The 18,042-nt window shown below is 45.2% G+C and overlaps 1 protein-coding gene across 1 annotated transcript in view; it reads left to right on the top strand.

The window, feature by feature from the left end:
- Positions 1-217: 217 nt before the first annotated feature.
- The window catches only part of LOC144803910 (uncharacterized), a 151,657-nt gene continuing 133,832 nt past the window's right edge, over positions 218-18,042 (top strand). The window contains exons 1-2 of the mRNA XM_078671884.1: positions 218-1,217; positions 1,269-5,012. Of these exons, the coding sequence (XP_078528010.1) occupies positions 218-1,217; positions 1,269-5,012 (4,744 nt within the window). The remainder of the gene's footprint in view (positions 1,218-1,268; positions 5,013-18,042) is intronic.

Below are 18,042 nucleotides of genomic sequence, written 5' to 3'. Positions count from 1 at the left end.
AGCTCCAACAACTGCACCAACAACAGCCACCACAACAGCAGAAACAACTGCTGAAACAACAGTCGCAACAGCTGCAACAACTGCAGCAACAACAGGCGCAACAAGAGCTGAAGCAACATTAGAAACAAAAGCTGCAACAACTGCAGCAACAACTGCAGCAACAGCAGCTGAAACAGCAGAAACAACAGCTCCAACAACTGCAGAAATAACAGCTCCAATGACTGCACCAACAACAGCTGCAACAACAGCTGAAACAACAGCTGAAACAACAGGTGCAACAACAGCTGCAACAACAGCTGCCACAACTGCCACAACAAGAGCTGAAGCAACATTAGAAACAACAGCTGCAACGACTGCAGCAACAACTGCAGCAACAGCAGCTGAAACAGCAGAAACAACAGCTCCAACAACTGCAGAAACAACAGCTCCAATGACTGCACCAACAACAGCTGCAACAACAGCTGAAACAACAGCTGAAACAACAGGTGCAACAACAGCTGCAACAACAGCTGCCACAACTGCCACAACAACAGTTGCAACAACAGCTGCAACAACTGCAGAAACAACAGCTCCAACAACTGCACCAACAACAGCCACCACAACAGCAGAAACAACTGCTGAAACAACAGTCGCAACAGCTGCAACAACTGCAGCAACAACAGGCGCAACAAGAGCTGAAGCAACATTAGAAACAAAAGCTGCAACAACTGCAGAAACAACAGCTGCAACAACTGCAGCAACAACTGCACCAACAGCTGAAACAACTGCAGCTACAACACCTGCCACAACTGCTGCAACAACAGCTGCTACAACTGTAGCAACAACTGCACCAACAACAGCTGAAACATCAGCAGAAACAACAGCTGCAATAACTGCGGCGACAACTGTAGCAACAGCAGCTGAAACAACAGCAGAAACAACAGCTGCAACAACTGCAGCTACCACACCTGCCACAACAACAGTTGCAACAACAGCTGCAACAACTGCAGAAACAACAGCTCCAACAACTGCACCAACAACAGCTCCAACAACAGCTGAAGCAACAGCAGAAACAACAGCAGCAACAGCAGCTGAAACGACTGCAGCAACAACAGCTGCAACAATTGCAGCTACAACACCTGACACAACTGCTGCAACAGCTGAAGCAACAGCAGAAACAACAGCTGCAACGACTGCAGCAACAACTGCAGCAACAGCAGCTGAAACAGCAGAAACAACAGCTCCAACAACTGCAGAAACAACAGCTCCAACAACTGCACCAACAACAGCTGCAACAGCAGCTGAAACAACAGCTGAAACAACAGGTGCAACAACAGCTGCAACAACAGCTGCCACAACTGCCACAACAACAGTTGCAACAACAGCTGCAACAACTGCAGAAACAACAGCTCCAACAACTGCACCAACAACAGCCACCACAACAGCAGAAACAACTGCTGAAACAACAGTCGCAACAGCTGCAACAACTGCAGCAACAACAGGCGCAACAAGAGCTGAAGCAACATTAGAAACAAAAGCTGCAACAACTGCAGCAACAACTGCAGAAACAACAGCTGCAACAACTGCACCAACAGCTGAAACAACTGCAGCTACAACACCTGCCACAACTGCTGCAACAACAGCTGCAACAACTGTAGCAACAACTGCAGCAACAACAGCTGAAACATCAGCAGAAACAGCTGTAACAACTGCAGCAACAACACCTGAAACATATGCTGCAACAACAGTCACAACAACAGCTGCAGCCACAGCTGAAACAACAGATGCAACAACAGCTGCAACAACTTTAGCTACAACACCTTCCACAACTTCTGCAACAACTGCAGCTACAACAGCAGCACCACCAACTGTAGCAAATACACCTGCAACAACAGATCCAACACCAGTAGCAACATCAGCTTCAACATCTGCCACAACAGAAGCAACAACAGCTGCAACGACTGCAGCAACAACAGCAACAACTGCAGAAAAAACAGCTGCAACAACTGAAGCAACAACAGCTGCAACTCAACCTGCAACAACTGCAGATACAACAGCTGCAACATCTGCAGCAACTGCTGTGACTACACCTGCTACAACAGCAGCTACAACTGCTGTAACAGCACATGCATCTACAGCTGCAACAACAGCTGCAACAACAGCTGCCACAACTGCTGAAACAACAGTTGCAACAGCTGCAACAACTGCAGCAACAACAGCAGAAACAACAGCTGCAACAACTACAGCTACAACACCTTCCACAACTACAGTTGCAACAACAGCTGCAACAACTGCTGAAACAACAGCTGCAACAACTACAGCCACAACAGTTGAAATAACTGCAGCTACAACACCTGCCACAACAGCCGCAACTACAGTCGCAACAACAGCTATGACAACTGCAGAAACAACAGCTGCAATGACTGCAGCAATAACAGCCGCAAGCACAGCTGAAACTACAGCAGAAACAACAGCTGCAACAACTGCCACAACTGCTGCAACAACATTCTCAACAACAGCTGTAACTACATCTGCAATGGCTACAGAAACAACAGCTGCAACAACTGCAGCAACAACAGCTGAAACAACAGCTACAACAACTGCCGCAACAACAGCCACAACAACAGTTGAAACAACAGCAGAAACAACAGCTGCAACAACTACAGTTGCAACAACAGCTGCAACAACTGCTGAAACAACAGCTGCAACAACTACAGCCACAACAGTTGAAACAACTGCAGCTACAACACCTGCCACAACAGCCGCAACTACAGTCGCAACAACAGCTATGACAACTGCAGAAACAACAGCTGCAATGACTGCAGCAACAACAGCCGCAAGCACAGCTGAAACTACAGCAGAAACAACAGCTGCAACAACTGCCACAACTGCTGCAACAACATTCTCAACAACAGCTGTAACTACATCTGCAATGGCTACAGAAACAACAGCTGCAACAACTGCAGCAACAACAGCTGAAACAACAGCTACAACAACTGCCGCAACAACAGCCACAACAACAGTTGAAACAACAGCAGAAACAACAGCTGCAACAACTGCAGCTACAACACCTGACACAACTGCCGCAACAACAGCTGAAGCAACAGCAAAAACAACAGCTGCAACAACTGTAGCTACCACACCTGCCACAACAACAGTTGCAACAACAGCTGCAACAACTGCAGAAACAACAGCTCCAACAACTGCACCAACAACAGCTGCAACAACAGCTGAAGCAACAGCAGAAACAACAGCAGCAACAACAGCTGAAACGACTGCAGCAACAACAGCTGCAACAATTGCAGCTACAACACCTGACACAACTGCTGCAACAACAGCTGAAGCAACAGCAGAAACAACAGCTGCAACGACTGCAGCAACAACTGCAGCAACAGCAGCTGAAACAGCAGAAACAACAGCTCCAACAACTGCAGAAACAACAGCTCCAATGACTGCACCAACAACAGCTGCAACAACAGCTGAAACAACAGCTGAAACAACAGGTGCAACAACAGCTGCAACAACAGCTGCCACAACTGCCACAACAACAGTTGCAACAACAGCTGCAACAACTGCAGAAACAACAGCTCCAACAACTGCACCAACAACAGCCACCACAACAGCAGAAACAACTGCTGAAACAACAGTCGCAACAGCTGCAACAACTGCAGCAACAACAGGCGCAACAAGAGCTGAAGCAACATTAGAAACAAAAGCTGCAACAACTGCAGAAACAACAGCTGCAACAACTGCAGCAACAACTGCACCAACAGCTGAAACAACTGCAGCTACAACACCTGCCACAACTGCTGCAACAGCTGCTACAACTGTAGCAACAACTGCACCAACAACAGCTGAAACATCAGCAGAAACAACAGCTGCAATAACTGCGGCGACAACTGTAGCAACAGCAGCTGAAACAACAGCAGAAACAACAGCTGCAACAACTGCAGCTACCACACCTGCCACAACAACAGTTGCAACAACAGCTGCAACAACTGCAGAAACAACAGCTCCAACAACTGCACCAACAACAGCTGCAACAACAGCTGAAGCAACAGCAGAAACAACAGCAGCAACAGCAGCTGAAACGACTGCAGCAACAACAGCTGCAACAATTGCAGCTACAACACCTGACACAACTGCTGCAACAGCTGAAGCAACAGCAGAAACAACAGCTGCAACGACTGCAGCAACAACTGCAGCAACAGCAGCTGAAACAGCAGAAACAACAGCTCCAACAACTGCAGAAACAACAGCTCCAACGACTGCACCAACAACAGCTGCAACAACAGCTGAAACAACAGCTGAAACAACAGGTGCAACAACAGCTGCAACAACAGCTGCCACAACTGCCACAACAACAGTTGCAACAACAGCTGCAACAACTGCAGAAACAACAGCTCCAACAACTGCACCAACAACAGCCACCACAACAGCAGAAACAACTGCTGAAACAACAGTCGCAACAGCTGCAACAACTGCAGCAACAACAGGCGCAACAAGAGCTGAAGCAACATTAGAAACAAAAGCTGCAACAACTGCAACAACAACTGCAGAAACAACAGCTGCAACAACTGCACCAACAGCTGAAACAACTGCAGCTACAACACCTGCCACAACTGCTGCAACAACAGCTGCAACAACTGTAGCAACAACTGCAGCAACAACAGCTGAAACATCAGCAGAAACAGCTGTAACAACTGCAGCAACAACACCTGAAACATATGCTGCAACAACAGTCACAACAACAGCTGCAGCCACAGCTGAAACAACAGATGCAACAACAGCTGCAACAACTTTAGCTACAACACCTTCCACAACTTCTGCAACAACTGCAGCTACAACAGCAGCACCACCAACTGCAGCAAATACACCTGCAACAACAGATCCAACACCAGTATTAACATCAGCTTCAACATCTGCCACAACAGAAGCAACAACAGCTGTAACAACAGCATCAACTGCTGCAACATCTGCCGCAACAACAGCATCAACCACTGCAACAAGAGCCGCAACAACCGGAACAGCAGGTGGGTCCACAAAAACTATAGCTGCTGTAAAAATAGTTGGAACATCAGCGCTTAAATAGCCCACATACATAGCAGTCCTTTAGAGGCAAATTCTTCATTTTGGTTAAAGAAGTTGCTCTTGAAAAGCTCTCTGACATTTCAGTTAGACTAGTGGAAACTGATTTGGTTGGCTTTGGTTTTCATGAAGTGTAGCTTCTATTTCTTTGCTCTAATTAATTCAGTCTTTTAGATTTCATTACCTTGTGTTTTCTCTGAAATAGTGGGATTTTCTGGTTAACTACAATTTTCAGTTTTAACCAGTACTCTACCTGATGTTTTTCCCTAGCAACATCCTTTTTTTACTGGAAAACAACTTTTCTTAAGTAATGCCCCATTTGTCAGTATAGGTACATAGCCCTCATGGCACAAGTCCTAATAAATAAGCGGGCGGTGAAGGGGCCTTTGCATATGCAGTGATCACTGTCATAACATGAAAGTTACATACTTCCCATTGGCTGCATATGTCTGATTTTCATATTAAGTTCAACTCTATGGCACTCCAATATTCCAATACTCCAATATTCCATGTATTCCGTGACGGACCATTCCGTCTATTTGCTTACATAGGATAGGATGTATCAATGATAATGCTACATGTGGTACATTATTATGAATAAGCACACCTATGTTTTATGGAGCTGATTAACGTGTCAGTACTGTGATTAATAATTTAAAAACTTTTTTCACAAATAAGAGAGGCAACAAGCACACCTGAGTATATTTTAGCAACCAGCTCAAATCATGATTCGTAGGTCCTTGTCACAGTGGTAGTGTTTTCTTTATTTTGATTCTTCATCCACAACACAATAAGCCAACGCGTTTCACCTTACAAACTCAGGGCAATATTATCAGTTCACTGATTCTCCAAAGTGACAGTCTGTAAATATGCTTCCGTCAATTTGTTCCACTTTAACAGCCAGAACGTCATAGAGTCGAAGGATGCATTTAAGCCGGGAACCCCTGGTCAATCCTCGCAAATAATTTATGTGCATAAGAAAACAAAAAAACAAATGGTATTGTGTCCACGGAATTTCTCCTAGACTTTGCAAAGGTGCAGTGAGCACAAAGACCCCTTACTTGAAGGTTCGAGGGGTCATCTAGTGCGGATGTGTACGGCACAGACAGTCATGATCCAGTATGGTCTACTGTAGTTCTTGAAGTAGTGTTAGGAGTTCTTTTTGGAGAACCAGTGAACTGATAATATTGAAAAAAACACAAAAAAGAGAGACAAGGGAGTGAGCCTTCTCTAACTCCACTCACGAAAGCATCGAAACTCACAAAAAGAGAAGGACTACAAACTACACCAGAGACCCTGGTGCAATGCGCTAAATTTGTGCCTCTATCCTAAAAAAGTCGATAACTAATAATTTTGCCCTGAGGAAGCTTTTGCAATGCGAAATGCGTCTGCTGCATTTTTGGTAAGCTGGATGAAGAATCAAAATAAAGAAAAAACTACCACTGTGGCAAGGATCTACGAGTCACTATTTGCGCTCATTGCTAAAAGATAATCAGATGTGTTTGTTGCCTCTCTTCTTTGTGAAAAAAAGTTTTTAAATGTATGGTCAATGAGCAGCTGGCCATGAGAGGTGGTCAGTGTGGGTATACTGATACTGTGATTACTCAAGGTAATGCGGCATTGCGTTCCCTGGCTGCTTTTTTTGTTCAGTTACTACTGAGATCATTGTGTAAACAGTAGACAAGAGTGGTTGAATCGGGCATTAGCCTCTCATCCTTCCATAGTCAGTCAAGTCAGTACCAGGTTAGATAGGAGTTTAATTTTCTTCAGAAATTCTTCATGTAAAGAGCCTGCAGTCATAAAATCCACCGAAAGGTAGGTATCCATATCAGGGAGTTTGTCCCACGTAGGGGCTCCAATTTAGATTCTGTGGGGGAAAACTACCTTTTTTACAGCTGTTCATCTACAATTTGAATTTGTGAATTCCCTGCCCCCAAATGCAAGCTGACAACATGACAACATGAGCAGTGGTAAACCGCCACAACACGAAGATGTGGGTGCGGGAGACTGATGGGTGGGCGTGGGAGTGGAAAAATAATTTTAGCAACTTACCTTTTCCCAGCAGCCTCCAATAGCTGCCACAGCCTCGGAAGTCTCCCTGCAGTCTCTGGGAATGCAGAGGCTGCTCAGCCAATACTGGCACTGCTCCGGGAGAGCAGCGCCGGGATTGGTCTGAGTGGTCTGCTCTGCTGCTCAGCCAATACTGTGCTGCTCTAGGAGAGCAGCGCCAGGATTGGTCTGAGTGGTCTGCTCTGCTGCTCAGCCAACACTGCGCTGCTCTGGGAGAGCAGCGCCAGGTTTGGTTTGAGTGGTCTGCTCTGCTGCTCAGCCAATACTGGCGCTGCCAGGATTGGTCTGAGTGGTCTGCTCTGCTGCTTAGCCAATAGTGGAGATGCTCTGGGAGACCAGCGCCAGGATTGGTGTGAGTGGTCTGCTCGCCTGCTCAGCTAATACTGGCGCTGCTTCGGGAGACCAGCGCCAGGATTGGTCTGAGTGGTCTGCTCCTCTGCTCAGCCAATACTGAGCAGCGCCAGGATTTGTCTGAGTGGTCTGCTCTGCTGCTCAGACAATGCCTGTGACCCTGTGGAATTTCTCGAACCTGGCTGTGAACACAGCTGGATTTGAGAAATAGAAGTACGCATGTATGTTTGGCTGGCCTAAGACGATCGACCAAACATGCATGCACACTTCTAAGTGCCACCATTTGCCTGTCATGGGCCAGCCTGCCCTGCACGCAAGTCAGAATCGGCCAAAGAAAAATAAAATGATATTGTTTGTTGTCTGATACTGATACTGTTGTGTTGTCGTTTTGTTTTTCTCTGACGAGTGGGCCGACTCTCCTCCACCATTACAGTTGGGCCACTCCTGAACATGAGCCAGGCTCGAGTAATAAGGCTGGAGGCTCACTGTTCCCATTTCTGGCAGCTTGCAAAGTGTTCTTTCCTCTTAACTTCACATAATTTTTGTTTAACTCAGTAGATACTGTCCCTTCACCTTCCCCACCACCACCCTCTAAGCCAGAGGTCTTTTAGTTGTAGGGCGTGTCCCCTTGGGGTCTGTGGCTGCATTGCCAGGCCATCTTCATTTACATGCAGAGGTTGAAGTGCAGAAGGAAGTGTGGGGACTGTGATCTTGAGGGCCCTTGGGCTGGATCAGTGAGTGGGGTGGCAGAGGTAAAAAATGTGACTACGAAGAGCTGTAACTATTGTGTTATTTTTTCACTACCAGGTAACTGCATATGAAATATATATATACATGTGTTAATTGTAAAATAACAAATTAAACTAAAAATAAATGCAAGTTAAACGAATCGGGGGAAAATGCGCTCTTGTATATTATAAAACCTCAGTTGGCTAATGCAGTCAGTTCAGATGTTTGCGTGTGACCAGAGAGTCACAGAATGTAATCCTGGTTGGAGCAGAGTTGCCACTTGTGTATTTATGGTGATATGACGTCCCAGCTTGTGGCAAAAAGTAATTAAATCATTATTTATATCTATATATTTTAGCAATAAGTATTCAGACTATACCTATAAAAAAATGTTAAGCATCCATTAAAAGGATGCGCTCCAGAACTCAGTTGATGACATCCTTAGATTACCTCTCAAGAAGGATAAATCGCCGTCAAGGCGGAGTTCACGTGACTCCGCCACTTACAGCATGCACTCGCTCCCAAGCAGCTTTTACATTTACTGATTAAAGGATTACACACATTTACATTTATTTTATGTAGCAAGCACCCTGGTAAGAAGGATTGTGTATCTTCTTTAGTTTTCTGTTCCTCACTCACCTTCACAGCACAGGATCTCCACCCCCTCCCAACCCCTCTACCCCAGACATGCTTTCCCCCAGAGGCATCACAAGGTCAATCTTAACCTTTTAGGGATAGTTGTTTTTGTAAAAGGGTGAGTCCCGGGGTGGAGCGAATAGGTCAGCAGGGTTGCATTTAGATGCAGAGCACTGCTCCTCCTAGACTTGAGGGACCTGAGAGTAAAAGTCGAGGCACAAGAGGGAAGCAGGCAGATCCAGGGATAGAGTCAAAAAGATGTGGGGGCTCGTTTGTTTGTTTACAAATTGACAGAGACAACTTCCTTGGGGAAAAAGGGCAATATATTGGGGGGAGGGGGGTCTTTTTTTTAATTTAAAGGGCTATCATTACAGCTGGGGCTGTGGCACTGATGTGAGGCGTGAAGGTGGCCGCTACACTCAATTTATGCTTGTATGGAACAGACCCTAGCAATGGGGGTGGGAGCCCGATATGTGGGGTTTACTTCCTTTTTTAAATATTTTTATTTTATTATAGAGGAAGGGACAAAAAGCATGTTTTTGTGCATCTAGCCTAGGAGCCATGGCCCAGTGCAGTGGGCAGCGAAGGCAGCCTGCATCACAATCACAGTGTGCAGGTGCAGGGGCACCAGTGCCGTGCAGTATAAGGGGCCAGCTAAACCCCAATTATAGCTGTTTTACCATCCTTACTTGCATATATTAGGGCCCAGTACACACTTGCTCTGCCAACATTGCATTGGGGTTGCCCAGCAGCCAGAGAGGTGTGGGGGCAGAATTGATTCAGAGAAGACACCTCAGTTTGGGCATCAGAGAGATGGCAGGGAAGTAGTGGGGCAACTAAAGCTCATTGCCAACAATGGAAAGGCTCAACCCATCTGGTTAAACAAGTTAAAATCTTCTTGCATTATGGTACTATGCAGTACATCTCCTATGCCTTCATTACCACAAAAAAGCAGCATCTCCTTGTTCATGTTTTACCAAGCCTTCTCTACTGCATTGTACTTAGTAGCTGCACACCACACCCAATGCTGCAACAGCTCTGTCCACACCATACGCATCCCTGACCACAACGATCTTATCATCTCCAAATCTGCTTTCAACAATGTCAGGCCGATAGCTGCACCACATCATTCCCCCCGGATGAACAATAAGCATATCTGGACCTGTTTGTCCTGAAACCCGGTCCACGACCATGGCAGATGATGTTCTCATATCATCCCACTTTTCTACCACCATTCAGCCCGAAAACATTGGTGCCAAACAGGTTCTTCTCTGCTTGCTTGGACACCCAGTGGACCAAGGAATGCCTAATATTCTAAATGTTGTAAAGATAACAGGAGTGTGACCCATAAACCTAGTCAGGATTAGGGTTCAAAGGTATATACAGTAACAATATCCCAACTGGTAGAAATCAAAAAAGACAATTGCTATAGTATGCAAAAAGCATTACACGAGCATCACAATAAGGAGACAATAATTCTGATGATTTATATATGAAAGTTGCTTATATATTTAGTTCAGAGGGAGAAGAAAGGATAATTTAAACAAATTGAAACAGTACAACGTTCAAAGATTCAAATGACAACCGAAGGTAAACTTGGTGCTCAATTATATACAAGTGGTGAAAGGCGACGCAAGTGGGGGGTGAACAGCGTGGACGGCGCAGTGTGAACAAGGTGAACATATTATACAGTGGGTGGCTCAATGAGTGACATAATTAAGCTGATTTAGAATCACAATTCACAGATTCTTGGAGAGCCACACTGGAGGTTGCGCCTCAAATAGTGGTGTGTGGTCGACGGCGTTTCGGTCCCTGATCAGTTGGGACCATCTTCAGGACGGGGTTGTCTCATTTGGGATGCTGATGAAAAGACGAGGCGGGTAAGCGTCATCAACTTGTAGAATCAAGCCAATCTATAGGCTGTGGAGAACACAACCTGGAGAAGTGACGAGGCGAGTAAGCGCCGTCAGCTTGTGGAATCAAGGCAATCTGTAGGCTGTGGCGAACACAACCAGTGGGCGGAGGGGATCAGGGATAATTCCTATCACCGGTTCAGGAGACGTGCTGTGCCCTGATCCGTTCCTGCCACCAACATCGATTATTTCAGGTTTCCCCGCCGATGAGACGTGATGTTTGCGCGTCTCCTGAACCGGTGATACTTCTACCTTCCCCTGCTTGAGCCTGGCTCAGCAGCAGGAGGGCAGATTTGTGTCCATGATCGACAGCAGCACTAGATTGCTGTTAGGCCCTGAAAGGCTGGTACCGGGAATACAGAGGGGCTCCCTAGGGGAGGCCCAAGTACATGGGATCCTACCAATCCAATCCAAACAAGCTTTATTCGACATGTAGTCATAAAAGCACATTACAAAAAAGTTTAAAATATATATACATAAAAATGTTGTACATAGATTATAAAGTGGTCCTGTTGGTGGAAAATTGGTTAAAAACTTCATATCTACCAATGTTAAAATTTATACAAAATTCTTGATCATAGGAACTCAATACAGCCCACTTCATCTCTGATAACTAAGACCTAATCTAAGTAAAACTAGATGGATTTAAGTGACAGGGAGACATTTACAACGCTAATTCAATGTGCTGGCTAATCATAGTTCACAAAAACATTTCACACAGGCACCGATTTCAGCCTTATTACCCACATCCTCCCTAAGTATTTTGCAACTCCTATTGAAATTGTTGATGAGGTACTAGTGCGTATGATCCTTTCAACTTCCGCACTCCTTCTAGTACCTAGTAATTTGCATATGGGACTCAGCCAGACCTGAAAAGCATATGTGCAACTGTTTCTTTGTGGACCACACATGCAGGACACTTGTTATCACTTGAGGGAGACCACCTAGAAGTAAAAGAACTTAGGGGCAGTGAGCCTGCCCTCAACTGAAAATACAATTTCCTGACTAGTGGTTTGGTAATGGTGTCCCAGTATGTTTCAAGACTTGGACTATGTTTAGATTCCAAGAAAATTCCTGTCAGAGTAGCAGAATCAGTATCTCTCAAAGCATTATAAGTAACCATCTCCCAATACTTTTCTTTTAAGATCTCTTTTGAGGGAAAGCAGACCGCTGTTGGGTTCTCCCATAGCACTTTCATGCCAATACCCACTAGAACATTTCTAACTCCCTGTAGCCAGCCAATTTTGTGAAAGCTATCGGATTTTATTACATATAGAAAGCCCGCTGCATACGATGACAATTCTGGTGTTGTCCACAACCTGCGCCAGTATAACACTGGGCGTGGCTTGGCAACATCAGATATGGGTTTTCTGCCAAGATCATATCGTAACGGGCGTAATGGAGTACTTTGGGGGAGATTAGTGATGCTACGCAGAAACTTGTTGTCTGAAATACTTAGTTAGATATGTTCTCAAATCCCCACAGTTCTACACCGTAAAGGGCAGAGCTGCCAACTTTCATATCGTAAACTTGGAGCACAGGTCTGATTGATTTTGTTAGTGACTTTTTATGCTCAGTACTTAGCGCTCCCGAAAGTTGTCGGTGCTTTAATGTGGCCATGTCAATTTGATAGTTCCACTTTTGGTCGCTCTGTATATTCACCCCCAAGTATGTAAACGCTCTAACTAGTTCTAGTGGTCGATTATTCATTAAAATAGTACCTTTAAAGGTTCTGTGTGGGTTAAAAGCCATAAATTTAGTTTTTGACACATTAACTTCAAGGCCATGAGCAGAGCAAAAATCTTCCATAATTGACAAAGCTCCCTGAAGACCACTTGGAGTCTTTGAAATTATTACTGTGTCATCCGCGAACATTAAAATCTTGATTTTTACACCTGCTAGAGAGGGGGCGTTCACTGGCAGTTAACTATACCATTGATACACAAAGAAAATAGCGTAGGTGCCATAGCACAACCTTGGCGCACCCCTCTTTCAACTGGAAACGGGCTGGTGGCCATGCCCTGCGTGCCCCATCGAATTCTGGCATAATTACCCTCATGTATCCTCATTATGAGTGTTAGTAGCTCTTTGGGGAGACCTAGTTCGTTCAGCTTCTGCCACAAACTGGAGCGGGGAACAAGGTTGAACGCTGATCTTAAATCGACAAAGGCAGCATACAAACTACCTTTACCCAGGATCACTATTTTTTCAGTGTAGAAGGATGAAATGAAACACCTGATCAATGGTACTAGTATACGCTCAAAAGCCTGCTTGCAAAGGGGACAGTATGCTATCTTCGAGCCAAACTTGGATTTTGTTCAGGATCAGCCTGCCCACTATCTTTTGCATTGTGTCTATCAGGCTAATGGGTCTGTAATTCCCCGGAAGAGATTTGTCCCCTTTTTTGTATACGGGGATTATTTCTGCCCCTTTCCTGGAGTCCCGTATGGGGGTGCCCTGGGCCACTGCATTAGCCACCAACAGAATGTATCTGCCCCATCTTTGTTTGTCATAGAGGAACACGTCAGCGGGAACACCATCTGGTCCCGGCGCTCTGCCTCCAACCACTGCTCTAAGAGCTAGTACAACATCATTATAATTAAAAGCCTCATCTGCATAAAACACATAGCTAGGGTCTTCCCTATATTTCTCGGTTAAACTACGAGCATATTGCGGTTTGAAATGGTTGACCCAGTCTTCCTGCGAAACATTATTTTGTGGTTGTTCAGGTTGGCCCCCTCTGCCCCATTTTATGATGATCCAGAATAATTTGCTGTTGTTTTGTGAGCTAGCTTCTTTAGGGTCCTGCCATCTTTGTTCATCTCATGAGCGTTTAGCTTTATGTACAGATTTTTTTTTATATTCTTGCCTAGCTGTGCGTACAATATCTGGTTCACCACCCTTGATCGCATTCTCAAGAAAAATTCTTGCCTGCCTGCATTATTTATTGTACCAGTGGCAGGGTTTATGGTCTGCTTGTTGCTTTGGTCTGTAGTGCTTAACAAAATGGGATCTCATACAAGCAAAGAATCTATTAAGTGACTGTGTGAGGAGCTCCAGTTTCCCATTAGAGGATAGGATATGCTCTAACTCTAATATAGTGCTATTGACATCTTTATTGATGCTGCCCAAGGACTCAGGGTTTTCAATTATACGTGACCATTTAAGCCATCTCATATCATTGGTGCGGACTACATCCTGAGAATGCAATTTAATCTCCCCACCATGCGGTACCTTAAGCTTCCACCATCCATGGGTTACACACAAGGGATTGTGATCACTTTCGGGATGATCCCTTACCGCCATGTCATCAATTGTGTGCCAAAATTTCACACTCAAGAGGATATAATCTATCCTACTCTTACTGTACCCATTATTAAATCTGTTAGCCCCAAGTCTATCTTGGGGCATCCTGCCATTTAGTGCCCTTAGCCCCTTTTCTAAACAAATAGAATTAATCTAGATGGCCACCTCCGTCCATTTAATTACAGGGTCGAGTTCTAGTTTTGGGACTCCCCATTGGGAGTCTTCTTCATCAGTAAGATGCCAATCTGGTGTGGCGAGCGGTTCAAAAGTTGTGTTTAGATCACCCACAATAATAACGTCGGTGTCTATTGAGTAAAGTTCGAGGAGGTTATCCAAAGCAGCTAAAACCTGGGACCTACCCCCTCGGGTTCCCCTCACATAGACATTATAGATGTCAACGTTCCCTAGGGGGCCTAGGTTTACCCTTAGCACCTGAATATCGTTGCTCATGGATGGTAGTTCCTTAATGCTGACACCTAGTTCTTATTGGATCCATATGGTTATGCCACCTGCCGGTGGACCTTTTACTCCTTTAATTGCTGCGACGGGACCATTTAAAAAACCTGCACAGAATTGCGGTGCCAGAAGCCATGTTTCTTGGCAAAGACAGACATCAAACCCATTGACAAAAGTAAGCCATTCAGGGGTTATAAATTTTGAACTTAGACCTGCAATTTTCCATGACATTAATGAGTTCCTTGTGGAAGTATGCAGTGAGTCAGTCAGTCAGTCAATAAAACTTTATTACGTTTTTTACAACCATAAAAGTATACACTAAGTAGCATATCATTCACTAAAATAAGCAAGTTAGATCCATAAAATATATCATACATTTCTTAAGCCTATAATTCACATATCCTTAAAATAAGAAATAAATATCATCTTAAAATTTGTTAAGACCAGCTATTCCATTTTTGAGGCTCATAGACCTTCAACTATGTCTTAGACTTACACCATACTTCATTCCATAGATACCTCATTCTCCCTATCGCTTAAAAAGATCTATATTCTCTTCACATGGGACGATGGTGACCTTCATATGGAGGGTGTCCAGCAATGCCTGTCCTCGGTATTTGCATGGCTTGCCCGGGCCAGCCTCAAGTGTAATGAGGGCAAGTCTGAAAAACTCCTGTACGGCCAATTCCCGGTGGCCTTTAAAGAATCACTCTGGCCCAAAGGATCACCATGCCCCAAGGGTGACTGTGGGATTGCAAAAAACCTGGGGATTTGGTTCGGAGCTGATCTGTGCTTTCGCGAACAAATCACGAGGCTGGCGGGTACATGTTTTGGCACCCTAACCACCCTCAGGAAGTTTTTCCCTCTCCTCCCCCAAGTTGCAAAAGAAGCAGTAGCCAGGGCACTTATACTCTCACTCCTGGACTACTCTAATGCCCTTTATATCGGTGCCCCAGACTTTCTGATTCGCAAATTGCAAGTGGTCCAGAACGCGACAGTGAGGCTCCTCTTTGATATCACCAGGAGGCTAAGCGTGCGCAAGCAGCTCTGCGAGCTCCACTGGCTTCCTGTCGCCCAAAGAGTGCGCTTCAAGGCCCTGGTACTGGCCCACAAAGCTTTACATGGCCCGTGCCCAACCTACTTAAGGGCCAGATTTGCGTTCTACCAGCCAACACGTCAGTTGCCATCGGCCACCCTCAAACATGTGGTGATTCCTAGGTTCAAGAGGGTTCGTCTAGGTGGCCAATCTCTGGCGGTTAGAGCTGCTTCCTTGTGGAACAACTTACCGGACGCTCTGAGGCACACGCCGAACCTGACTAGTTTAAAAAAACTTCTCAAAACTCATCTGTCACTGTTCTCAGCTGACACTATGTCTCTCTTCCGCGCCAGGACAGTCTTGACTAGCAGTGCGCGTTACAAATCCATATATAACAATAACAATAACAATATATTTCATCAATACTCTTGAAATTGAAATTGAAATTGAAAGGGGGATTTGTAAAGCGCGTAGCTTCCCTAGGGCGTCCCAGCGCTGAATTGACCTAAGGTTCCAGAGAAGGTAGTGGAAGAAATGAAAGTTTATGGGAAGAGCCAAGTTTTTAGTAGCCTCCGAAAGGCCAGAAGATTGTGTTCTCTCCGCATTGCAAGTGGGAGATCGTTCCACAGTTTTGGGGCGTTGTAGGAGAACAAGCGCCTCCCGGATCGGGATTTTTTTATTCAGGGAACGCTGGCCAGGGCGAGGGAATCCGATCTGAGTTGTTTTTTAGAGTGATGGGGTTTGACGAAGGAACTCTTTAACTTTATTTATATATTTCCCAATGGCACAGGCTATATATAAATTCATCATTCCCACTAAGAGGTTTACAGCATGCATCCTATTTTCAATATCATATTTTATTTTTAAATTGGGCCTAAAATCTCTCTTCGTATATCTAACATCCTCCAGCAATCTAATAATATATGTAGAATATCACAAGTGGTACCTAAAGTGCAGGTGCATTTTCCATTGCTGTTTATCATAAAATTGTTTACCCCTTTATTCATGTAACAAGGGTTTATCCCAATTCTCAATCTTAGCACTTCACGCCTTAGCTGGCAGCTAGGTAACCTGTCGATATAGGGGTAATGTAAATCATTTTTCCATGCTGAGGCCATATGGGAAACTGAGCAGCGAGAAGAGAGAGCATTTAAGGATATTTCCCTCCTCTTTGTCCCATCCGTTTTTGCCACTTAAATAGAGTACCTCTGAACCAGGCGTCTCCAATCAGTAGCTCTGGAGCTACTGGTAGCTCACCAGCACCCTCAAAGTAGCTCTCAGAGGTGAAGCTAAACCAATCTGATCTCAGGGATTCTGTGTCTATTAAAGAAGGCAGCACTGCTCGTTTCATTACCCGTAATAGTTACAGACAGCCAAACCAATGGCAGGACCTCTTGATAACACTCAAACACACACTCTGTTGGCCTATCAATCAATCATTCAGGGATTTATAGAGTGCACTACTTACCCATGAGGGTCTCAAAGCACTGGGGGGTGGGGGCATTTGGGCAGCTCCAGTCATTCGAAAAGCCAGGTCTTGAGGCTCTTCCTGAATGCTTTCAGTGTGGGGCTTCGTCTGAAGCTGAGGGGCTGTTTATTCCAGGTCTTGACCGCGATGTAGGAGAAGGATCTGCCTCCTGTTCTGGCTCTCTGGATGTGGGTGATTTCGGCCAAGGCCTGGTCAGCAGAGCTGAGGTTTCTCTTGGAGGCGTAGAAGATTCTTTCGTTGAGGTATTGGTGTCCGGTGTTGTGGAGTGCTTTGTAGGTGTGTGTGAGCAGCTTGAAGGTCACTCTTTTTTCGAAGGGGAGCCAGTGGAGGTCCCGTAGGTGCTGGGTAATGTGGTCTTGTCGTGGGATGCTGAGGACGAGTCTGGCTGCGGCGTTCTGGATGGTCTGGAGTTTGTGGAGCAGGGATTTGTTGATTCCGGCATAGAGGGCATTCCAGTAGTCCAGCCTGCTGGTGATGAGTGCATGAGTGACTGTCTTCCTAGATACAGGAGGGATCCATTTAAAGGTCTTTCGAAGTATGCGGAGGGTATTGAAGCATGTGTAGGCTATGGTGTTGGCCTATGGGTCTGTCACATGAACCATCTTTATCCTCTTTAAATCTACCTAAGAAGGAGATTGGCCATGTTATATGCCCTTCTCTATCAGTCACACAGTGTGTGACATCAAAGAATAGTGGGAGCAGTAACCAGGGCTGACCCACCAAAGTGTGTGACTGCAAGAACTAGAGTGAAAATGTGTTAGTTGGGAGCATGATCAACCAAAGAGCTGAGGGAAGAGAGGATGCATCCAGGGCAGAGAAAATCAGAAGCATCATATTCATTTTTGTGTGGGTGTGTGACATTGTGTCCTTCCCTAACAAACAGTGTTGGTTCCTTAAAGCTACTCCTAGTGTCAAGGGTTGCCAAATATGTATGCTGGTCCCCATCATAAGAGTATTATCTCTGACGCAATTGTGCTCGTTCATGTATA

This window comes from Lissotriton helveticus, chromosome 1_2 (assembly GCF_964261635.1).
Source record: "Lissotriton helveticus chromosome 1_2, aLisHel1.1, whole genome shotgun sequence".
In the NCBI taxonomy this organism is placed as follows: domain Eukaryota; kingdom Metazoa; phylum Chordata; class Amphibia; order Caudata; family Salamandridae; genus Lissotriton; species Lissotriton helveticus.
Note: the sequence above shows the minus strand (reverse complement) of the source record. Positions and strands in the feature narration are given on the sequence as shown.